Source organism: Condylura cristata, unplaced genomic scaffold (assembly GCF_000260355.1).
Source record: "Condylura cristata isolate star-nosed mole 26May11 unplaced genomic scaffold, ConCri1.0 scaffold00027, whole genome shotgun sequence".
Lineage (NCBI taxonomy): Eukaryota > Metazoa > Chordata > Mammalia > Eulipotyphla > Talpidae > Condylura > Condylura cristata.
In genome coordinates, this window is record NW_004567128.1 from 10,308,665 (window position 1) to 10,326,021 (window position 17,357).

At 43.5% G+C, this 17,357-nt stretch overlaps 1 protein-coding gene across 1 annotated transcript in view; it reads left to right on the plus strand.

The window, feature by feature from the left end:
* PTCHD1 (patched domain containing 1) overlaps positions 1 to 6,095 on the plus strand; it is a 46,336-nt gene extending 40,241 nt beyond the window's left edge. The window contains exon 3 of the mRNA XM_004689913.1: positions 4,325 to 6,095. Coding sequence (XP_004689970.1) covers positions 4,325 to 5,979 — 1,655 coding nt within the window. The 3' untranslated portion in view covers positions 5,980 to 6,095. The remainder of the gene's footprint in view (positions 1 to 4,324) is intronic.
* The last annotated feature ends 11,262 nt before the right edge of the window (positions 6,096 to 17,357 follow it).

Here is a 17,357-nt window from a genome sequence, read left to right on the forward strand (position 1 = left end):
ATCTCGGCGTAAGCCAAGTACGCCTTCACTCTCGCTCTTAACTGTGACACAGAGCAGGTTGCGGTAAGCCAAACAATCCAGCATAGAAAGTAAATGTTTATAACTGGCAAAGTGTAAATGTTACCCAATTAATGAACTTCTCCCTGAAAATAGCTATTCCTCAAACTCAGACACATATACACTTTAAATTTCTTCTCAAAAAGAAAAGAAAAACCCACAAAAATCATGAATTATGTGGCTGCAACTGAAAGAAATACATTCTATAAACCTGAGCTACTTAGTGAAGCTCGTCAAAGAGTGAAATGTTTTCAGCCAGTTTATGTCCACAGGCTCATTCTTCTGGATGGATTTTTTTGAGAATGTTGAAACTGTGTTGCCACGTATGGAGTCTGGCTCTGCCCAGACTCGCTCTATGGCTTCCTGGTTCCCTAACACTATGTTTTCACACTGAAACTGAAAGGTCACACAGCAGCCAGCCACCCCATTTCACCTCATCATCTCAGGAATCAGTGATTCCTTACTTTTAGGAACTCAAGACGAGGAGACCCGGCTAGAATGGAAAGGGCTGAGAGGGTCCCCAAAGGCACAGCTACCATGCTGTAGCTCTGTTGTGGGGGAGAATCTGAGCCTGAAGAAAAATATGCTGTACAAAATCCAGATGTACAAAGTAAATTAATTTGCCTGTGATTATTCATGGACAAAGAAAATAAACAAATCGCCTGAGTTTTCAGAAGCATACCTAGTAGGTTCCGTTAGGTTAACTCATAACGATTCGTCAGTAGGTTCTTGCCTTAGTGGATTAGAAACAACCACAGCTTAGATTAGACCCCAGGAAAGGGTGTGGGTGAGAGTGAGTGTTCCAGAGATGCAGCCTAAATGACTGGAGGGTTTGCCCGTGGAGGTTTGCCCACCATCAGTGTTATTTATCATCTGTGCTGCTGTTTCTCTTCCTTGACTACAAAGCCTGAACGTTAAATGCACACAACGATAGAAATGTCCTTGAAAAAGAAGCAAAAATACTAGCCTAAGTCCTTTAGTATTTGATTTTACCAGATGACAACCCCAAAAGACTATTGCTAATGAAATTCAAATTGCACTCCTGGTGGGACAAGTTTACCTGAACATTGGCAAAAGCCTCCACTGTCCTTGCCCCAGGACCTGGCTAAGAGCCACAAGGCCTCGGAGCTCTCACTCATGAGTAAGAGATCCTGCACCAGTGTCTGTGTGCCATGACTGACACACGTGTGGTCGTGGGCATGTGACAACACAGACATGCAATGACCTGGAACAGAAACAAATATTGCGTGCGTGCTTCTAAAAGATCAGTGCCTGCTTTACAGGCCTCTTTATCTCGGAGTTTGTGTGTTTTAACAGTTCCCAACAGTTCTGTTTGGCAGCTCTTCAGCCTTAAATGCTGTGGCAGTAGGAGCGGAACCGCCCTGGGGTATTAGCCAGTTCCCAGCATCCTCACTAGAGTCCAGTGTTTTTCTGCAAGACCTGCCCCTCCGATGATGCGCCCTGGTACCCATCACCACCCCCAGGCCTCTGGTCACCGAGGGCTAAGTCTGGCTGGAACGTGGTGTTTGGGCAGCTCCCCAAATGAGTGCTACAAGTGGGGAGTCCTTGTGAACATCCCTAGAAAACTGGAGACAGAAAATAGCAAACTGGTGCTCTGTGCCAGCGACATGGGCCTCGCGGTCAGATTTTATACAAAAGCTTACAGAGCTCCAATTTCATACAGAAAATTTCAAACCAGAATGTAAAGCAGATAGCAATAAATTTGCTTTGAAAGCACTTTTCTTAAATAGGGAATTAAAAGCCAAATTCTGAAAATGAATGCCGATCCGCTTGTAGAGACTATTTATCTGCACCTGTAAGGTTTGACCCTACATTCTTTTTTGCTATCCCCAGCCCCAAAGTTAAGAGAGCGATAGATGATAGTGACGCTCAGAAGTGGAAGCATCTGCTCAGAGAGGAAACAGAACAGAACCTACCAGAATCTTTGTTCCTGCAATTTCTGTAGTATTGGGAGAGATGAAGTCAGGGCTGGGTGGAGGAAATACTGAAGAAGCTAGTGTCTGTCAAGTCCTCCCACCTAGAATTTCCATTCTTTGTCCCCATCCCCAAACCTGCAGAAAGTCACAGATGGCCTACTGCCACCTTTCCTTGAGTTTGATGGATTTTTCTCGGGGCCCTCCACGCTCACTCTCTGCCTAACAGCTCTGTTGATTCAAGTTTCTTTTCCCTATTAGCTCAGCTTGTTATTCAACATCCAAGTAAAACATGGATTTTTATTGTATTTTCCAACAAGAGTCAGAGTCAGGTAATGTCATTATAAAATATCACACCGATTAAAAGAAGAGGACTACAGAACACAGTCAATTAAAATTCTACTGTATGACTAATTCTAGTCCTGTTATGTACATCCTCATTTTCTCACCATATTTAATGACTCAGTACAGAAGTCCTGTTTTAAAATATTGTTTTGTTTGTTTCTGGCAAGTAAATATTGCTTTAAAATCCATGTGCCATTTTCGGTGAAACGCTCAAGTTGTTATGCCCCCCAAAATTTGTTCTGTGTGGCCCATATGAAGTGAGCAATACAGGAGGCCCAGGTGCTGGGGGAGTATAATCCTCTTTCTACCCTCACTGCCAAGGGCTCGGTTACTTTTAATCAAAGATTGGTTGAGCCTTCCTGAGAACACAGTGGAAACAAACTTAAATAGTTTCCCCCCCTGAGACTAGCTGTTCACTATCTAAAACATAATTAACAGCAGGATGCCAGCCAACGGTGTGCTCTCCATGGCTGGGGAGTTTAGGTGCCTCACTTTAATGGGGGCCACGGCGCTGGTTATCAAACAGACGGTCTTGCCCTGACCTCTGAAAGTGGCTAGAAAATGATGCTTCGTGAATTAAGATAAATGCCAACTCCCTCTGGGGAAACAGGCCAATAGCATGACCATGAAATGGGCATTCGGGCTTGAGGCCGACACTTCACAGTGAGGGTGTAAATCCCGACCTGGGCACGAGGGAAGCTGTGCACTCCATTATTGTATACCCACGCTCGCATGGACTCGCTTCACTCAGCATTACACTTGGCTGGAGATTCTAAATTCCTTTTTAAAAAGGAGATTATTATACCACCGGGTAATGATTTTATTCTCCTCAATAATGGGATCAAATGTGCCAAGGCGTAGGAGCAGAAAATAGGTCTCTCTATCTCGGTGCCGAGGAGGGGGTTGTTAAAAGTCACCGTGGGTCGCTTGGGCAGGCATGCCTGTGTTACGGTGACCTGGAAACCCAAGGGGCCCATCAGGGAAGAGGCTGGTTCCGGCCAGGAGGGTGAGAGAGGGTGTGGCGGCAGGCAGGAGAATGGAGTCAAGACATCTGTCCTTGCTCTAGCAAGCAAGAAGGGAGGCGTGCTAAGGCGTTGAGGAAACAAGTGACTGACCTGGCTTTTCCCTCAGAGGTCACTGGCAGAGAGTGCACAGAGGGCAGAGAGTGCACAGAGGCCACAGCTCGCCACCTGCTTGCTCTGCTGTCTGTGAACAGCCAAAACTGGTCAAACACAGCCCTGAAGACAAAATGCCTGCCAAAACCTTCAACGTGAACTTTTAACTTTTCCCAACCGCACGGAGGGAATCTTGTTCCTTCTACCTGTCCTGTGCACTGCAACTTGTTCCTACTGATTTTTCTTCATCCTGTTTCTCAGATTTATTGCTTCCTGCACTGATACTTGGGGGGGAGGGGGAGAGGCTGTGATTTAGGTTCCTGTCAAGGCTGAAATCAAATACAGTGCCTCCTTCTCCCTAAAGCCACTCCCTTGGCCCAAATCAAATGAGGTCATGGGATAGTAACTCGGAACTGTCTGTCCACTCCCTTCCTCTGTGCTGACCTCCAGCCAGACCTGTGAGGCGACAAGCAAAGTGATGAGTGACCAGGCATCTTCTCTAGAGTGTTCCACGAAGTAAAAGAGAAATACTCTGCAAACTGCAGCAACTCTAAACTAGCCCTGCTTGTAACCCCCCAGGGATGCCCTCAGCTGTCTCTAGGCAAAAGGCCAACCAGCATTCTGAAGCCAGAGAGGAGCGTGGGTGTCTGGGCTCCTCCATCTGCCCTTTCTCTACCCATTAACAGTTATGATTCACCCAAACAAGAGTTTCTCTGCCTACGGGAGAAGTCATTGGCATTGACAAACCTGTCACCACCAGGACTGGTTCTATTTCCCTTGACCCAACAGTTGCTTGTGACCAAGCTGGTTCTCCTCTTTAAAGAGATCAATCTTTTAAACTTTTGATTCTGGTCTTTTTCTGCCCCCTCCCAGGTCATGGATTATATGGGACTTTTGAAATGCTCTCCTCCTGGAGGAAAACTAGAGAAGACCAACATGTGAAAGAGAGAACTGCAGCCGTCTATGCGGACTCCATGCTCTCCTTTTCTCTCACCACTGCCATGTACCTGGTCACCTTTGGCATAGGGGCCAGCCCTTTCACGAACATTGAGGCAGCCAGGATTTTCTGCTGCAATTCCTGTATTGCAATCTTCTTCAACTACCTCTATGTACTCTCGTTTTACGGTTCCAGCCTGGTATTCACTGGCTACATAGAAAACAATTACCAGCATAGTATCTTCTGTAGAAAAGTCCCAAAGCCTGAGGCACTGCAGGAGAAGCCGGCATGGTACAGGTTTCTCCTGACAGCCAGGTTTAGCGAGGACACAGCAGACGGCGAGGAAGTGAACACTTACGAGAGTCACTTATTGGTATGTTTCCTCAAACGCTACTACTGTGACTGGATAACCAACACCTATGTCAAGCCTTTTGTAGTTCTCTTTTACCTTATTTATATTTCCTTTGCCTTAATGGGCTATCTGCAGGTCAGTGAAGGGTCAGACCTTAGTAACATCGTAGCGACTGCAACACAAACCATTGAGTACACTACTGCCCAGCAAAAGTACTTTAGCAACTACAGTCCAGTGATTGGGTTTTACATCTATGAGTCCATAGAATACTGGAACACAAGTGTCCAAGAAGACGTGCTAGAATACACTAAGGGGTTTGTGCGGATATCCTGGTTTGAGAGCTACTTAAATTACCTTCGAAAACTCAATGTGTCCACTGGCTTGCCTAAGAAAAATTTCACAGACATGTTGAGGAATTCCTTCTTGAAAGCCCCCCAATTTTCACATTTTCAAGAGGACATCATCTTCTCTAAAAAGTACAATGATGAGGTCGATGTCGTGGCCTCCAGAATGTTCTTGGTGGCCAAGACCATGGAAACAAACAGAGAAGAACTCTATGACCTCCTGGAGACCCTGAGGAGACTCTCTGTCACCTCCAAGGTGAAGTTCATTGTCTTCAATCCATCCTTTGTGTACATGGATCGATACGCCTCCTCTCTGGGAGCCCCCCTGCACAACTCCTGCATCAGTGCTTTGTTCCTGCTCTTCTTCTCGGCATTCTTGGTGGCAGACTCTCTGATTAATGTCTGGCTCACTCTAACGGTTGTGTCCGTGGAGTTTGGAGTTATAGGCTTCATGACATTATGGAAAGTAGAACTGGACTGCATTTCTGTGCTCTGCTTAATTTATGGAATTAACTACACAATTGACAATTGTGCTCCAATGTTATCCACATTTGTTCTGGGCAAGGATTTCACAAGAACTAAATGGGTAAAGAATGCCCTGGAAGTGCACGGGGTAGCTATTTTACAGAGTTACCTCTGCTATATCGTTGGTCTGATTCCTCTCGCAGCTGTGCCTTCAAATCTGACCTGTACACTGTTCAGGTGCTTGTTTTTAATAGCATTTGTCACCTTCTTTCACTGCTTTGCCATTTTACCTGTGATACTGACTTTCCTGCCACCCTCTAAGAAAAAAAGGAAAGAGAAGAAAAATCCTGAAAACCGGGAGGAAATTGAGTGTGTCGAAATGGTGGATATTGATAGTACCCGAGTGGTTGACCAAATTACCACAGTGTGATAGTGTCTGCTTGTTGTATTTTCACCCTAGGTCTTATCAAGAGCAAAAGGATTATGTTAATGAAACAAATTCAAAGGTTGTTCTTTCTTTTTTAAGGATAAGAAGCAAGCATTGCCAACAAAAGTAAAGAACAAGGGGGGGGGAATGGGCATTGCATATTTGCCATCTTTAAAACAAAAGGTGTGTGTCAGGAGGAACTGACACACACACACACACACACACACACACACACCATGTCCCTAGGAAACTTACAGCCTCTTAAATTAAGATCAAATAGAAGAAAGCTTACTAGCAAGCAGAATCCCATTGTATTCACACTGAGATGTTGCTGGTATCGTGGCACAACCTACTGATTGAAAGGTCAGCTGCCAAGGCAGAAAGAGCTTTAAGCATTATTCAAACAATAAGGCTTCCAGAACTTCAGCAGAGCAGGAGCTCTAGGCAGAGTCTGTGGTTTGAGGTCTTAGCTATCTCATCTAGCTCCCCAACTCCTAAGGAGGATGTTTGTGAAAATTCCGGTCAACAAAAGTAGGCCAGAACCTCAGAAGAAGACACACGGAGTGACCATCAGTCCTAAACTAAAATAGTGTCACCCCTAAATTCACCCAGATGAGGCAGTTTTATTTTCTAGAATGGCTCTATCATGCCTGTCCTCCCCCCCACCCACCCACCATCAGCACACTATTACCATCCCTATACTTCAGCTCAAACACCTCTAAGCCCATGACACTTCCTGCACTGCACAGCTGGAGCCATTCTCTTCTGGAATATATTATTTCTTGTCACCAAACAGATCTGCTTTATTAGTTACAGCTCTTGGCAGGAGGCTCTGACTACCCAAAACTACAAAGCCAAGCCCAAATACCCGGCCTGGTGGAAAATGCAGGTGTCTACTCAAACCTAGAGACAGTGTCTCCTTTTTAACAACGCCATCACCAAAAAAAAAAAACAAAGAAAGAAAAAGAAAAAAAGCAGCCAGCTGGTATAGCTGTGTGTGATTTGGCCATACATGCATTTTTTGCAATGGATGCCCAGAAACCACATCTGTCTACACATAGCTGAGAAAGGAGAAATGAACACGGACATGGCTGTTTGCCATAGCTTTCTTCTTCCACCACCAGTCTGCCTTGGGAAAGAGACATGTTTGTTCAGAGGCAGAAAGGAGAAAAGAAAGTTCTTTGGTGAAAGTCCCAAAATGAAAAAACTTCACTGAAGTGCAGGAAGGGAGATAATGGAAAGGACTGGAAAATGTCATCATCAATACAAATCTATCAATGATGACAGTAAAATGTCCTGCCAAACTGGCTGCACTTTCATCTTCCTGCTCCCCCCACCCCATATCCCTCTCCTGGTGCCCCTGTACTTCACTGCACACCCCGTTCTGTACATTAATAACCCCAGATGTTTATACTGTCGAGCTACAGTATTTACAGGATCAAAACACAAATGGTTTGATTTGAAGAGGCTGTTTCTATTGCCCCCCATCCCTGCATTTCAAGTCTGTATAAATGAAGCTAAAACCCTGTCACATGTGAGGCAAATGTCTAAAGTATTTTTCCCTTGTAGAGATGTAGCTTATGTAGACATCTGTAGTGGTAAGCATTTCCCAAAAGCACCTTCTTTCTGGACCTTAGCAGACATACTGTGCAACTTCCCCATCCTCTGCAGAGGAGAGAATGGAGACCTAGGAGGATAAAGCGACTCACCCAGGGTCACGCCATAAAGAGTTTCCATTACGATAGCATGTCGAAGACAGGGCAGGCCAATTTTAGGTGTTCTCAGAAGAGGGCTATCACTCCCTTCAAAGTACATTTCCAAGGAAGGATCATAGGACTTTATTGCCGCAAGGCAGACTTTTTTTTAATGTCTGAGTAATGTTTGCGATTTAGGTTTGCCATTGTCTTTTCAAACAGCAAAAGTTCCCAAATGATTCAGATGTAACCACACCAAGTGCAAACCTGTGCTTTCTATCTCATGTACCGTTCACACAGTTCTACATACATGCACAGGGGTTCGTAGCTAGTGCATCGCATACTTTGTTCCAAATCTCCTGCAGACACACTAAGTGAGCACACCAATGTGTTATGCGCTCAACTAGAAGATAATGAGCTTTAATCTGAGGATAAGTACGGTCCTCCTAAAAGGGCAAATTCACATACCAGATCTGCGATCAATTCTCTCTCCAAGGGGCCTGCGACTAGGCTAGTGTTTATAAAACAGCTGAAGAGGGGATAGGCTTTATTCTTAAATAATATGTTACTAAATAATTTTCTGAACAGCATGTTCTAAGTCAGCCATTGATTTACTGATGGCCAGGTGGAATATCTTGAGTTAAGGTGACTCCACAAAACTGATACAACATACACACCAATTAAATGGGTTTTTGTTGAGAATTTAATCATTCAGTTTCATCAACCTGAATGACTTACTGTGAAACTTTGTTTTATGACAGATAGTAGTTTTCCAACTTGATTGAGTCTCTATATACCTTGGGATATTGTATTTTTTAATGAAGGGCATTTTCAATCTTGTCAACTTCTCTTTTCAGCATTTGAAATCAAGGCTTATGGAATTCTGACTGTGGAATGATTTTTTTTTTACTGGGGGACTGTGCATGTCAAAGTTTCTTACTTCTTATTTCTTGTTAGATCACTGTTTGTTAATACTGACTACTGATTATTGTTCTGACAGCATTGGTTTAAATCCATCATGGAAAAGACACTTAAAAAGTAACTAAGAATCACATCCCCATAAAACTTAAGACTTGACTTCATGAACTTTTACTTTTTCAATTGCTATAAAGAGGGAAGGAACGATCCTAGCCAACACTTGCAAAAGTTTTATTTTTCAGTTAATTCCAACCAAGACATTAATGTTCACTTTACCAAAGAAACTTATTTGGTTGGTTTTGAGTTGGTGTTTGTTGCTTGTTTACCAAAGACAATATTCCATTCATCAAAAATATTTCTCCTGGTCAACTAAAACAAAACAAAACAAAACAAAACAAAAAAACTGTGACAGTTGGGTTTTCTATGATATTCATAAGGGGGAAAATGGAAAAGCGGGGATATTCCCTCATTAAGCGAAACTCAGCAGAAGAAGTAAATTCACAAGAAACTCGGGGTTTTCAAGAAAGAAAATGGTACTTGAAATCGTTGAGCCCCACAGCAGCGGCCCAACAAGTAGCACGAGGGCTCATAAGCCAAAAGGAAGACATTTGCTCTACAGAAGAAAATAGGACAAGCCCTTGCGAAATTCCCTCGTTCTTCCAGGTCACAGGTTCTCGTTTGGTGCGGCTCGGTTTGCTTTGGTTTGGTTTGTGGTATCTGTTTGTTTGTGTTTGCTTGTTTTGCTCCTAACTTCCCTACCACTTTTTACCAACTCAATTTCCAGTCAGAAGTGAGTTAATCAGACACCACCCTCCACGGCTGTAGTCCCCAGAGTGGAGCTTGGCTGTGTCTCAAGACCAGGTGGGTTGGGAGCCACCTCGGGGGTGTGGCATGAGGTACAGCCTCTGGGACAAATGGCACCCTCCCCATAAAGGCTTTATTCCTTCTAATCCTATTAAAGTAGCCCTGTAACTTGTACTAGTGCTCGACCTCTGTGAATCTGGTTTTTTCATCTGTAAAATGGGGATAATAACAATAACTATCTTTAAATTCAGCTGAGATTTACTGAGTACCTGATATCACCCACATGCTGTTCCAGAGACTGGGGACAGAGACGAGAACAAATCAGATTTAAAAATATGTGCCCTCACATCCCAGTGAGGTTGCAGATTTGGTGAGGATTAAGTGAGATGTTTTACAGAAAGGCTGCTGGCAAGGTCAGGTGGGAGAAGGAGCCCAAGACACTGTTACTATTTGTATTTGCCCATCCCACACAGTAGCACTAGGGCTCAGAGTTAAAGCTACAAAGTATATTTTTAGAGATTTGAGGCTAGGATTAGGGCTATATAAGGATGCCATGATTTGTCCTGGTCATTTCAGGACGTTCAGATTCAGCTGGTTCATCCCATAGTGGGGAGGCTGTAAAAGGCTGGGCGGGGGCCCGAGTCCTGAAGGACTGGAATACTGGCGCTTGGGGTAGGGGCAGGGAGGGAGGGCTCATCGGTTACTACTCAGTTATATGTCTGGCTGGTCTGAAGACATTGGGACATTGCCTCAGGGTAATTTGCTTTTAAATTTGTGTGACATAAAAAGCACCAGGTATTTGAAGGCAGAGTTCCTTTTTTAAAAAGAAAGAAAGCACAGGTACAGCTACCACACGAAGGACAGGATTAAATTAGTACCACTGGATTCTCTGGCAAAGAACTGACAATGGCTGCAGCCCACACACTCAGAGTTGCTCCCTGTGGTGCTTACAACTGTTTATTTCCGTTTCATGCCAGTCCAGGAGAAAGCAAAGAGGAAAGTAAATAAGCTAGAATTCGTTCACCTGATAGACGATGTCAAGACGTCCTCCCCAGCCCGTCCCTCGCCGGCCCCCCTTGTGCCCAGGTGATCTGTTTGAGGTGCTCTGATATCTGTGAGGGCACAAGGCCAGGATGAGGAAGTAAGGTAACCGAGAGCAACGGCCTCGGTGCCCGTTTCCCAGTTAGATGAAAATAACAGGGCAAAGGTTCCGAGGAACCGCCTGGCAGGGAAAGGATTCTTTTCAAAGGACAAAGAAAGACATGTGTTCCAAGAAGGCAGCTCGCTGAGGAGGCCTGGGGGAGGGGCTCTATTCCCATGGACGGTGCCAGTCTCTTCTCCCTTCGCAATGTTGACACCAAATGCATCTTTAAAGAGAGTTAAGTTTAATCCAAACTTTTGCCAGATAAGAAAAAAAGGGAATTTGGGGGAAGTAACATTACACACGCAGAGCTGGTCAGAGCAACAGTTACTATGACTGTCCGCAGGAAACTATGAAAGTCACCTGGTCCTTAACCTCAGTTTTTTTCATTCTATGTATATCTAAACCATGGAGTCTTAACATGGGCCAGGGGGAGGGAAGGACTCTGAACCTCCTAAAGTTAAATTATATGCAAAAATTTGTGCATATGTTCAATAGCTACATTTTCCTAAAGAGAGAGTTCATAGATGTCATCAGATTCCAAAGGACAAAGGAGCCCAAAGGACAAAGAACCACTTTGTCCCCCCCCCAAAAAAAAACCACCATTTTATCCTAAATGAATAAAGCCCTCATCGGGGGTGTGGGCCTGGCATCCTTGTTTTGGCTAATTGGCACTCAAGAAATTCCCAATCATCTTTTCTCCAAGGAACCAAAACTGTTTCTAAATACTGGTCCCTTCATGCCCAATCAAGCACCTATTCCACTCATTTACTTCTCATTCATATATTTATTACTGTCCAAACATTTTCAATGTCCAGTTTATGGGCTAACACCAGCTAAACGCAGTCTCCAGGTCAGGACTAAGCAAAGGAACTCTCTACACTGCTCACCTTGGCAGGCAGAACACCAGGTTGCTACCACATTCTCACTGTTGCAACACAGCATATGTAGCTCTAAGTTACAGTAACCCCAGAACCACACAGAAGGGGCAGCCAGCAATGCCAGCATAGTAAAGTGGGCCTTGCTCAAAAGACAGGTACAGAGCAGAGCAGCCTACGCCCGCAATGGACAGAGATGTGCCCTGTGATGGCAGCAGATCGCGTCCTTGAAAAAGCTGCTCCTGGGGGAGCCCTCTTTTGAGATGCCCACCCGTGCAGGAGGTGACTCCCCAACAAACAGCACATGCCCCCTCCACCTGGATAATGTTTTATACCGCAAAGAGGAAATCATGGCCATGGACCGATGGTTTCCTTTAAGGAAAGGCGTGGTTTGGATGCACATCTGCAATAGAAACTCAGTTTCCTAGCCCCGAGCCACCGCTGCAGAGTCCCCGGATGGAGGAAGTTGGGCTATGATGGCTCTATTTGGACCTGTGGGTTGTGCTGCACCTCGTACAACCTGAAGAACAACAGAATGCACCTGGGTGGTCCAAGGGGTGAGACCGAGGCAATCACCACTTGAACTCCTTGAAGCATAAAGGAGGCACTAGCAGCTGGTCAGTGACATTTGCGGAACATCTTCCCAGCCATAACCGGAGAAGTCCTCTCCTGACATGGAAGAAAATCAGTCCCACTTTGTTGCACCTGATGTGATGTTTCAAGGCTTTTTTCATTGAGATCCCTAAGTGCTTTGTTTACTGTCTCCAAAACGGCAAAGACTCAGCCTATTTCCATTACACCTCCCAGACTCATCCTTGAGAAAACCTGTATGATACTCATTGTCAAAAAGATTGACTTCATTTCCAGGGTGACTCTTCAACATGTTTCTCTCAAGCTTTCAGATTTTCACTCTTTAATTTAATATCCTGTCAAAATTGCCTTGGCCCGCTCTCTGGAATCACCAAGGCAAATTTCATGATGCCTCGCAGGCCCATGATGACTGGTCAAACTGGAAATGACCCACTGACTGTACTGCACAGAGAACTCGTGATATATGTGCAGCTAACACACATACACCCAATGCCCCAGTGACACATGGCACACACATAAACACACTTGCACACACGGAAGACAAGCAACTGCCTTTTACACATCAGAGTCACATGACAACGCCTTAGCATGTCAAGCCCTGTGGTTCTGTGGAGCTGGGCAGGCCAGGGGCTTCAGCTATCTGCAGAAACCTAAAGAGTCTTAACTTGTCTTGCGTGCCTATGCACAACTGAGACCAGCCAAACCGTAACACTACCACGAAAAGAAGCCCAGGGAAGCGCACGTTTCTTGGAATTTACAAACTGCTAACTACTAAAACGTTTCATATGGGGGAAGCTGCACTTGATGCACTAAGTCATAGGTAAGTAGCAGCAGTGATCCCAAACCACCATCTCTTGCAAGATCTGGAATTGTGAGTCTATACCTAGAAATTTTCCCTTGCAAAGCAGACAAGGGGAAAGGAGAGATGGAAGGAGAAAGGACATACACAGAGGCTCATGCCATCTTGCCAGCTCCCAGGCTGAAGTGGGCATTTTCATTTATTCCCAGAATTAATTTGATGAGAAACTTAGGTCCTTTCCTCAAGAAAAGAAGGAAGCCTGGTGATAGGAAACACAAATTTGGGAGAAGAGTCACACATGAAGCCGAAGGAAGTGATCCAAGGCCACAAACTTACTGTGATTCCCTCCCTCCCTGCTCCACACCCACATTCCTGCAGAGTGGACATTAAGAGGAGTTGGAGAGAGAAGCGCTAGCACAGTTCCTAACATTTTCACAGTGTGTGACACGAAGAAGTACTTATTGAAAGCTGACACCGATCTAATGTGTGAGGAAGGACAGAAAGCACGAGCTGGGAATAATGGGCTGTTCAGGAGTCTCTATAGGAAAGATAATGGATCTGAGTCTGAACTATTTTGGGTTTTTTCCTTTTATATATATATATTTTTTCTTAATTTATATATCTATTTTCACCGTTCATTTTAAAACAATGTTTACTCTCACCCATCATCACCACAGACCCCACATCCCTCCCTCCCTCCTTTCCATCCCTCTCTGTCCCCCTCCCCTGTAGGATCCCTCTGGTTTATAATTGTCTGTTTGTTTTTGTTTTGTCGTGTAGTGTTTTGTGTTGTAATAACAATACACTTGTTTCCCTATGTCTTATTTGGTTCTCTTATATTCCTCCTAGAAGTGAAACCATTCATTGTTCTTCTTTTTCCTTCTGACTTACTGAGTCTGAACTAATCTGAATGAAGTAAAAAGACCCCACAATTTCTTTTGAATTCTCAGCCCATAATTTCTCCTTAATATTCTGGCAAGAACACACTGAGGTTCTAGTTCTATTATCTGCAATCCCGTAATTCTCCCACCCCACTCTTCATTGTATATTCACGCTCCAGCTTAGAAGTGGCCAAGCAGAATCAATGACCGAATGCCAGGCCCAAATAAGGAAAGTTTTAGTTTCAGGTTAGCAATTCCTTGGTGAAATATCTCTCATTCTTTTCAATGTTCAAAGTTGTAAAAAAAAAAAAAAAAAATCTCTAGTTAGCCAACACATTTAGTTTTTTAACATAAAAGACAAACCCTGACAAAAATTATTAACCATGAAATAGTCTTAAGAGTTAAATGTTCCTTTACGGTCTGATTCTAGTAGATGACAAAGGAAGATAGCCTGCTCAAAATACCTGGTGGTGTTGCCAAAGATCCTCACCCTAAGCGTATAGTGTAAATATAGTTTCAATAGCATAAATAGGCATAAGTTTAAATAGCAAAATGTGGTCTTTCTGTGACTGGCATCGCCAATGAAAGAAGTGCCTGAGATTGCATATTGTTTTGTCAAGGTTTTGGGTTAAGTTACAAAGAATTTTTAAGTTGTATCCATGGCAACAGATTATAAGATCACATTTTTCCAATCAGATTAATCACTAATGCAGCAATTCAGAAACTTCATCATGTATTTCTCCAAAAGAGACCCCCACATTATTTCCCAGTATTTTCACTGAGTTTCTTCACATTTGGCAAATAGGTGATTCTGGGAACAGGGAATTATTTTTCAACTAGGAAGGAATATACAATTTCTAGAGCACATAATTAGTTCAGCTTCAGCTTGGTCAGTTTTCAGACAGATAAGCATAAAGCCCCCACTGGGAAAAATACTGCAGTTACATCCCAAGCTTGAGAAAGTATGAGTCACACCACTCTGATCCCCACAAGCTGCACCTGCTCGGCTGGAACTCACGAAAAACTTGGCCCCCTAATTTTCCCACAGAAAGTTCAAACATTTGTTTTTCAAAGAGCATTAGTAAACGCAGTCTTTGCCCAGAGTCAAGGGACATTTAAACATGTTTAAGGGATATCCATGCAATAAACAATGACCCACTCAGGAGGAAAAAAATGTCCTATATTTTGTAGCACTTGGTTTCTCTGACACCTAAAATATGGATTTGCGTCATCTCACTCCTACACAAAAACAAAATCAGCAGGGAAAATGATCCCACTGATGATTGGCAATCCCACAGTTCTTTTCCATCTGACCAACTTTTACTGGAGGGCAACATTCAGGTGAGCCAGTGGAATTGATAGATTACAGACAGCCGCCAGCCACACAGCACGCCAGACCCGGGGAATCACTCCTGCCAAACAGATCAAGTCCTTTGCTGACTGTCCTTTCATGTTCCAGTGAAGCACCTTGTTCCGTCCTGATAGCCAAGTCCAAGATAAATATTTCAAACTTAACTGCTTTCACTCTTCCATCCAGATTTCTAGTCCTCCGATAGACACACACACCAAAGAGAAAGGCCAGAGTCCAGATTATCTCATTGCTCTCTAACAGCAGTTAGTATGTGTTCTGCTTTGTTGTTTTGTTTTTTTCAGATGATCACAACAGTCTATATGACTCAATGTCTTACCTTACAGATAGAGATTTGGGGTTTGGGGGGGTTTTTTTGCTTTTTGTTTTTTTTTTGTTTTTTTTTTTTAGCAGCAGATGTCTTGATAAACCCTGCATATGCTGCCTTCTTTGGCTAAATGGTTGCAATGTTACACTTCTGTCTCTGGAGAAAAGGAAATAAAAACCCATTTTCTGGCTTCAGTTTAATATGAGCACAAGCAGGGCAGTAAAATTATAGCAGGAAGCACCCTACACGCCTGGGCTGAAACAAGTCAACAAAGCCTAAGAAACATATGTTTGACCTCTTTTCTATAGAAATCTAGTCCTCCCCAGGCACTTAGAGTGGACGAGAGAAAAAAGACTGGGTAAATTAGCTGTAAGTCAACAGCTATCTGGAAAGGGAGGTGAGCAGCCTGAAGGGAGTAACGGAGGAGCAGAGATGTCTGGAGTGTCAAATCAATTATTGGAAGTGGTGCGTGAGCTTTCATTTTCAGTTTGATTTCATAAGGCTAACTGAATGGATGCATGATTAGCACTGTCACAAAGAAAGTTTGAATCCAAAATTATATATCACAGATACCAAAAGATAATATTAATCTTGTGATGTAAAGGATTGGAATGATTTCAGATTTTGTCTCAATAGTTCTGAGCTGGGAATAGCAAAGAAGTTACACTCAAACTCCTGTCTGTTAAAGTCCTTATTTAGCCGATTTCCATGGAAACTGAAATCAGCTCACTCTCTTTCTCTCTCACACACGCACAAACACACACACACGAGAGAGAGAACACAGGATAATTGCAGTGTGGATATTCTCTCATCAGTGATAACTGTCCAACAAGCAGAAGAAAGGCAAGCAGGGAGAAAGGACAGGCTGGCTTCCCTTGCAGAAGCTAGCCTATAATGCAGGAAAAAATCGAGGTGTGAAAAGTATGATACCAGAACACCGATACCAGCTTCTCAAAGAATTCCATTTCAAAATTTAATTTAACTAACTAACCTAGAACTATTTTATGGTCGGAAGACACCCAGAGGAACTAAGTTTAATCCCTGGATTTTTGTCCACGTTGTTTCGCTCTTAAGCATTGACATTTCCCTAAATAGGCCAGACAATAAGAGCCAAAGGAAAAGAGAAAATGAATGAGTTCATTTTAATATTTCAACATACACTTGGTTAAGTTTCCATGCTGGTGGCAAAGTAATATATGCACATTCCAGATTTATGGAGCTCTTTAGTAAATGATTCCATCTCCCTTGAAGATAGGCCAACTCTCAAATTTCTGCCTATAAAAGGGCACCACTCCAACTGCAGTAATGCTGGAGGGGAAGACACTGGCCCTCTCCATGCTTCTCCAGCGAGGTCATCAAGCATCCTGGCCACCTTCTGTGCATGCGTAACTGCTGCGGCAGAAACACTTTGCCTTCCATTTCTGTCCTTGTTTTCTAGAGTAAGAGATAAAAATGGGGCTTCTTTTTAAAAGAATTTCACTTAGGATGGATGGCAAATGATGACTTGGGATGTTGAATTAGATTCTCTTAGCACACCCCTCAGCAGAGTTGGGGAGGTTTGCAATTCGTGAGGTGTTTGCTACTAGAATCCAACATGGAACGGGGGCTGCCTGTTTTCTGCTGGTAAAGACCAAAATGCAATGGGACGGAGCTTATGTTTGATCCGAAACATGAGCTTGTTGTTTTAAACTCCCTGCAGCATGCTGTCATCGTGCTTCTCACGGGATGGGTAGGTCTTATAAAGGGCCGAGAGTGCCGCCACTCTCTGTTCAAAACTGGGATTTTGGAGGCAACAGGTCCGTTTTATAAAATGGAAATATCATTTTTTGAATTGGAAAACCGATGAAGGGTAAAGTGTGTAATGAAAACCACCATGGCAGAATACAATGATTTTTTTTTATTTTTTTATTAAAAAGTTTATTTTTACATCATTTTTCACATTTTTTTTTTCATCTCAATTGTAATCCCCACGGGTTTCCCATCACCAAATCACCCCTGT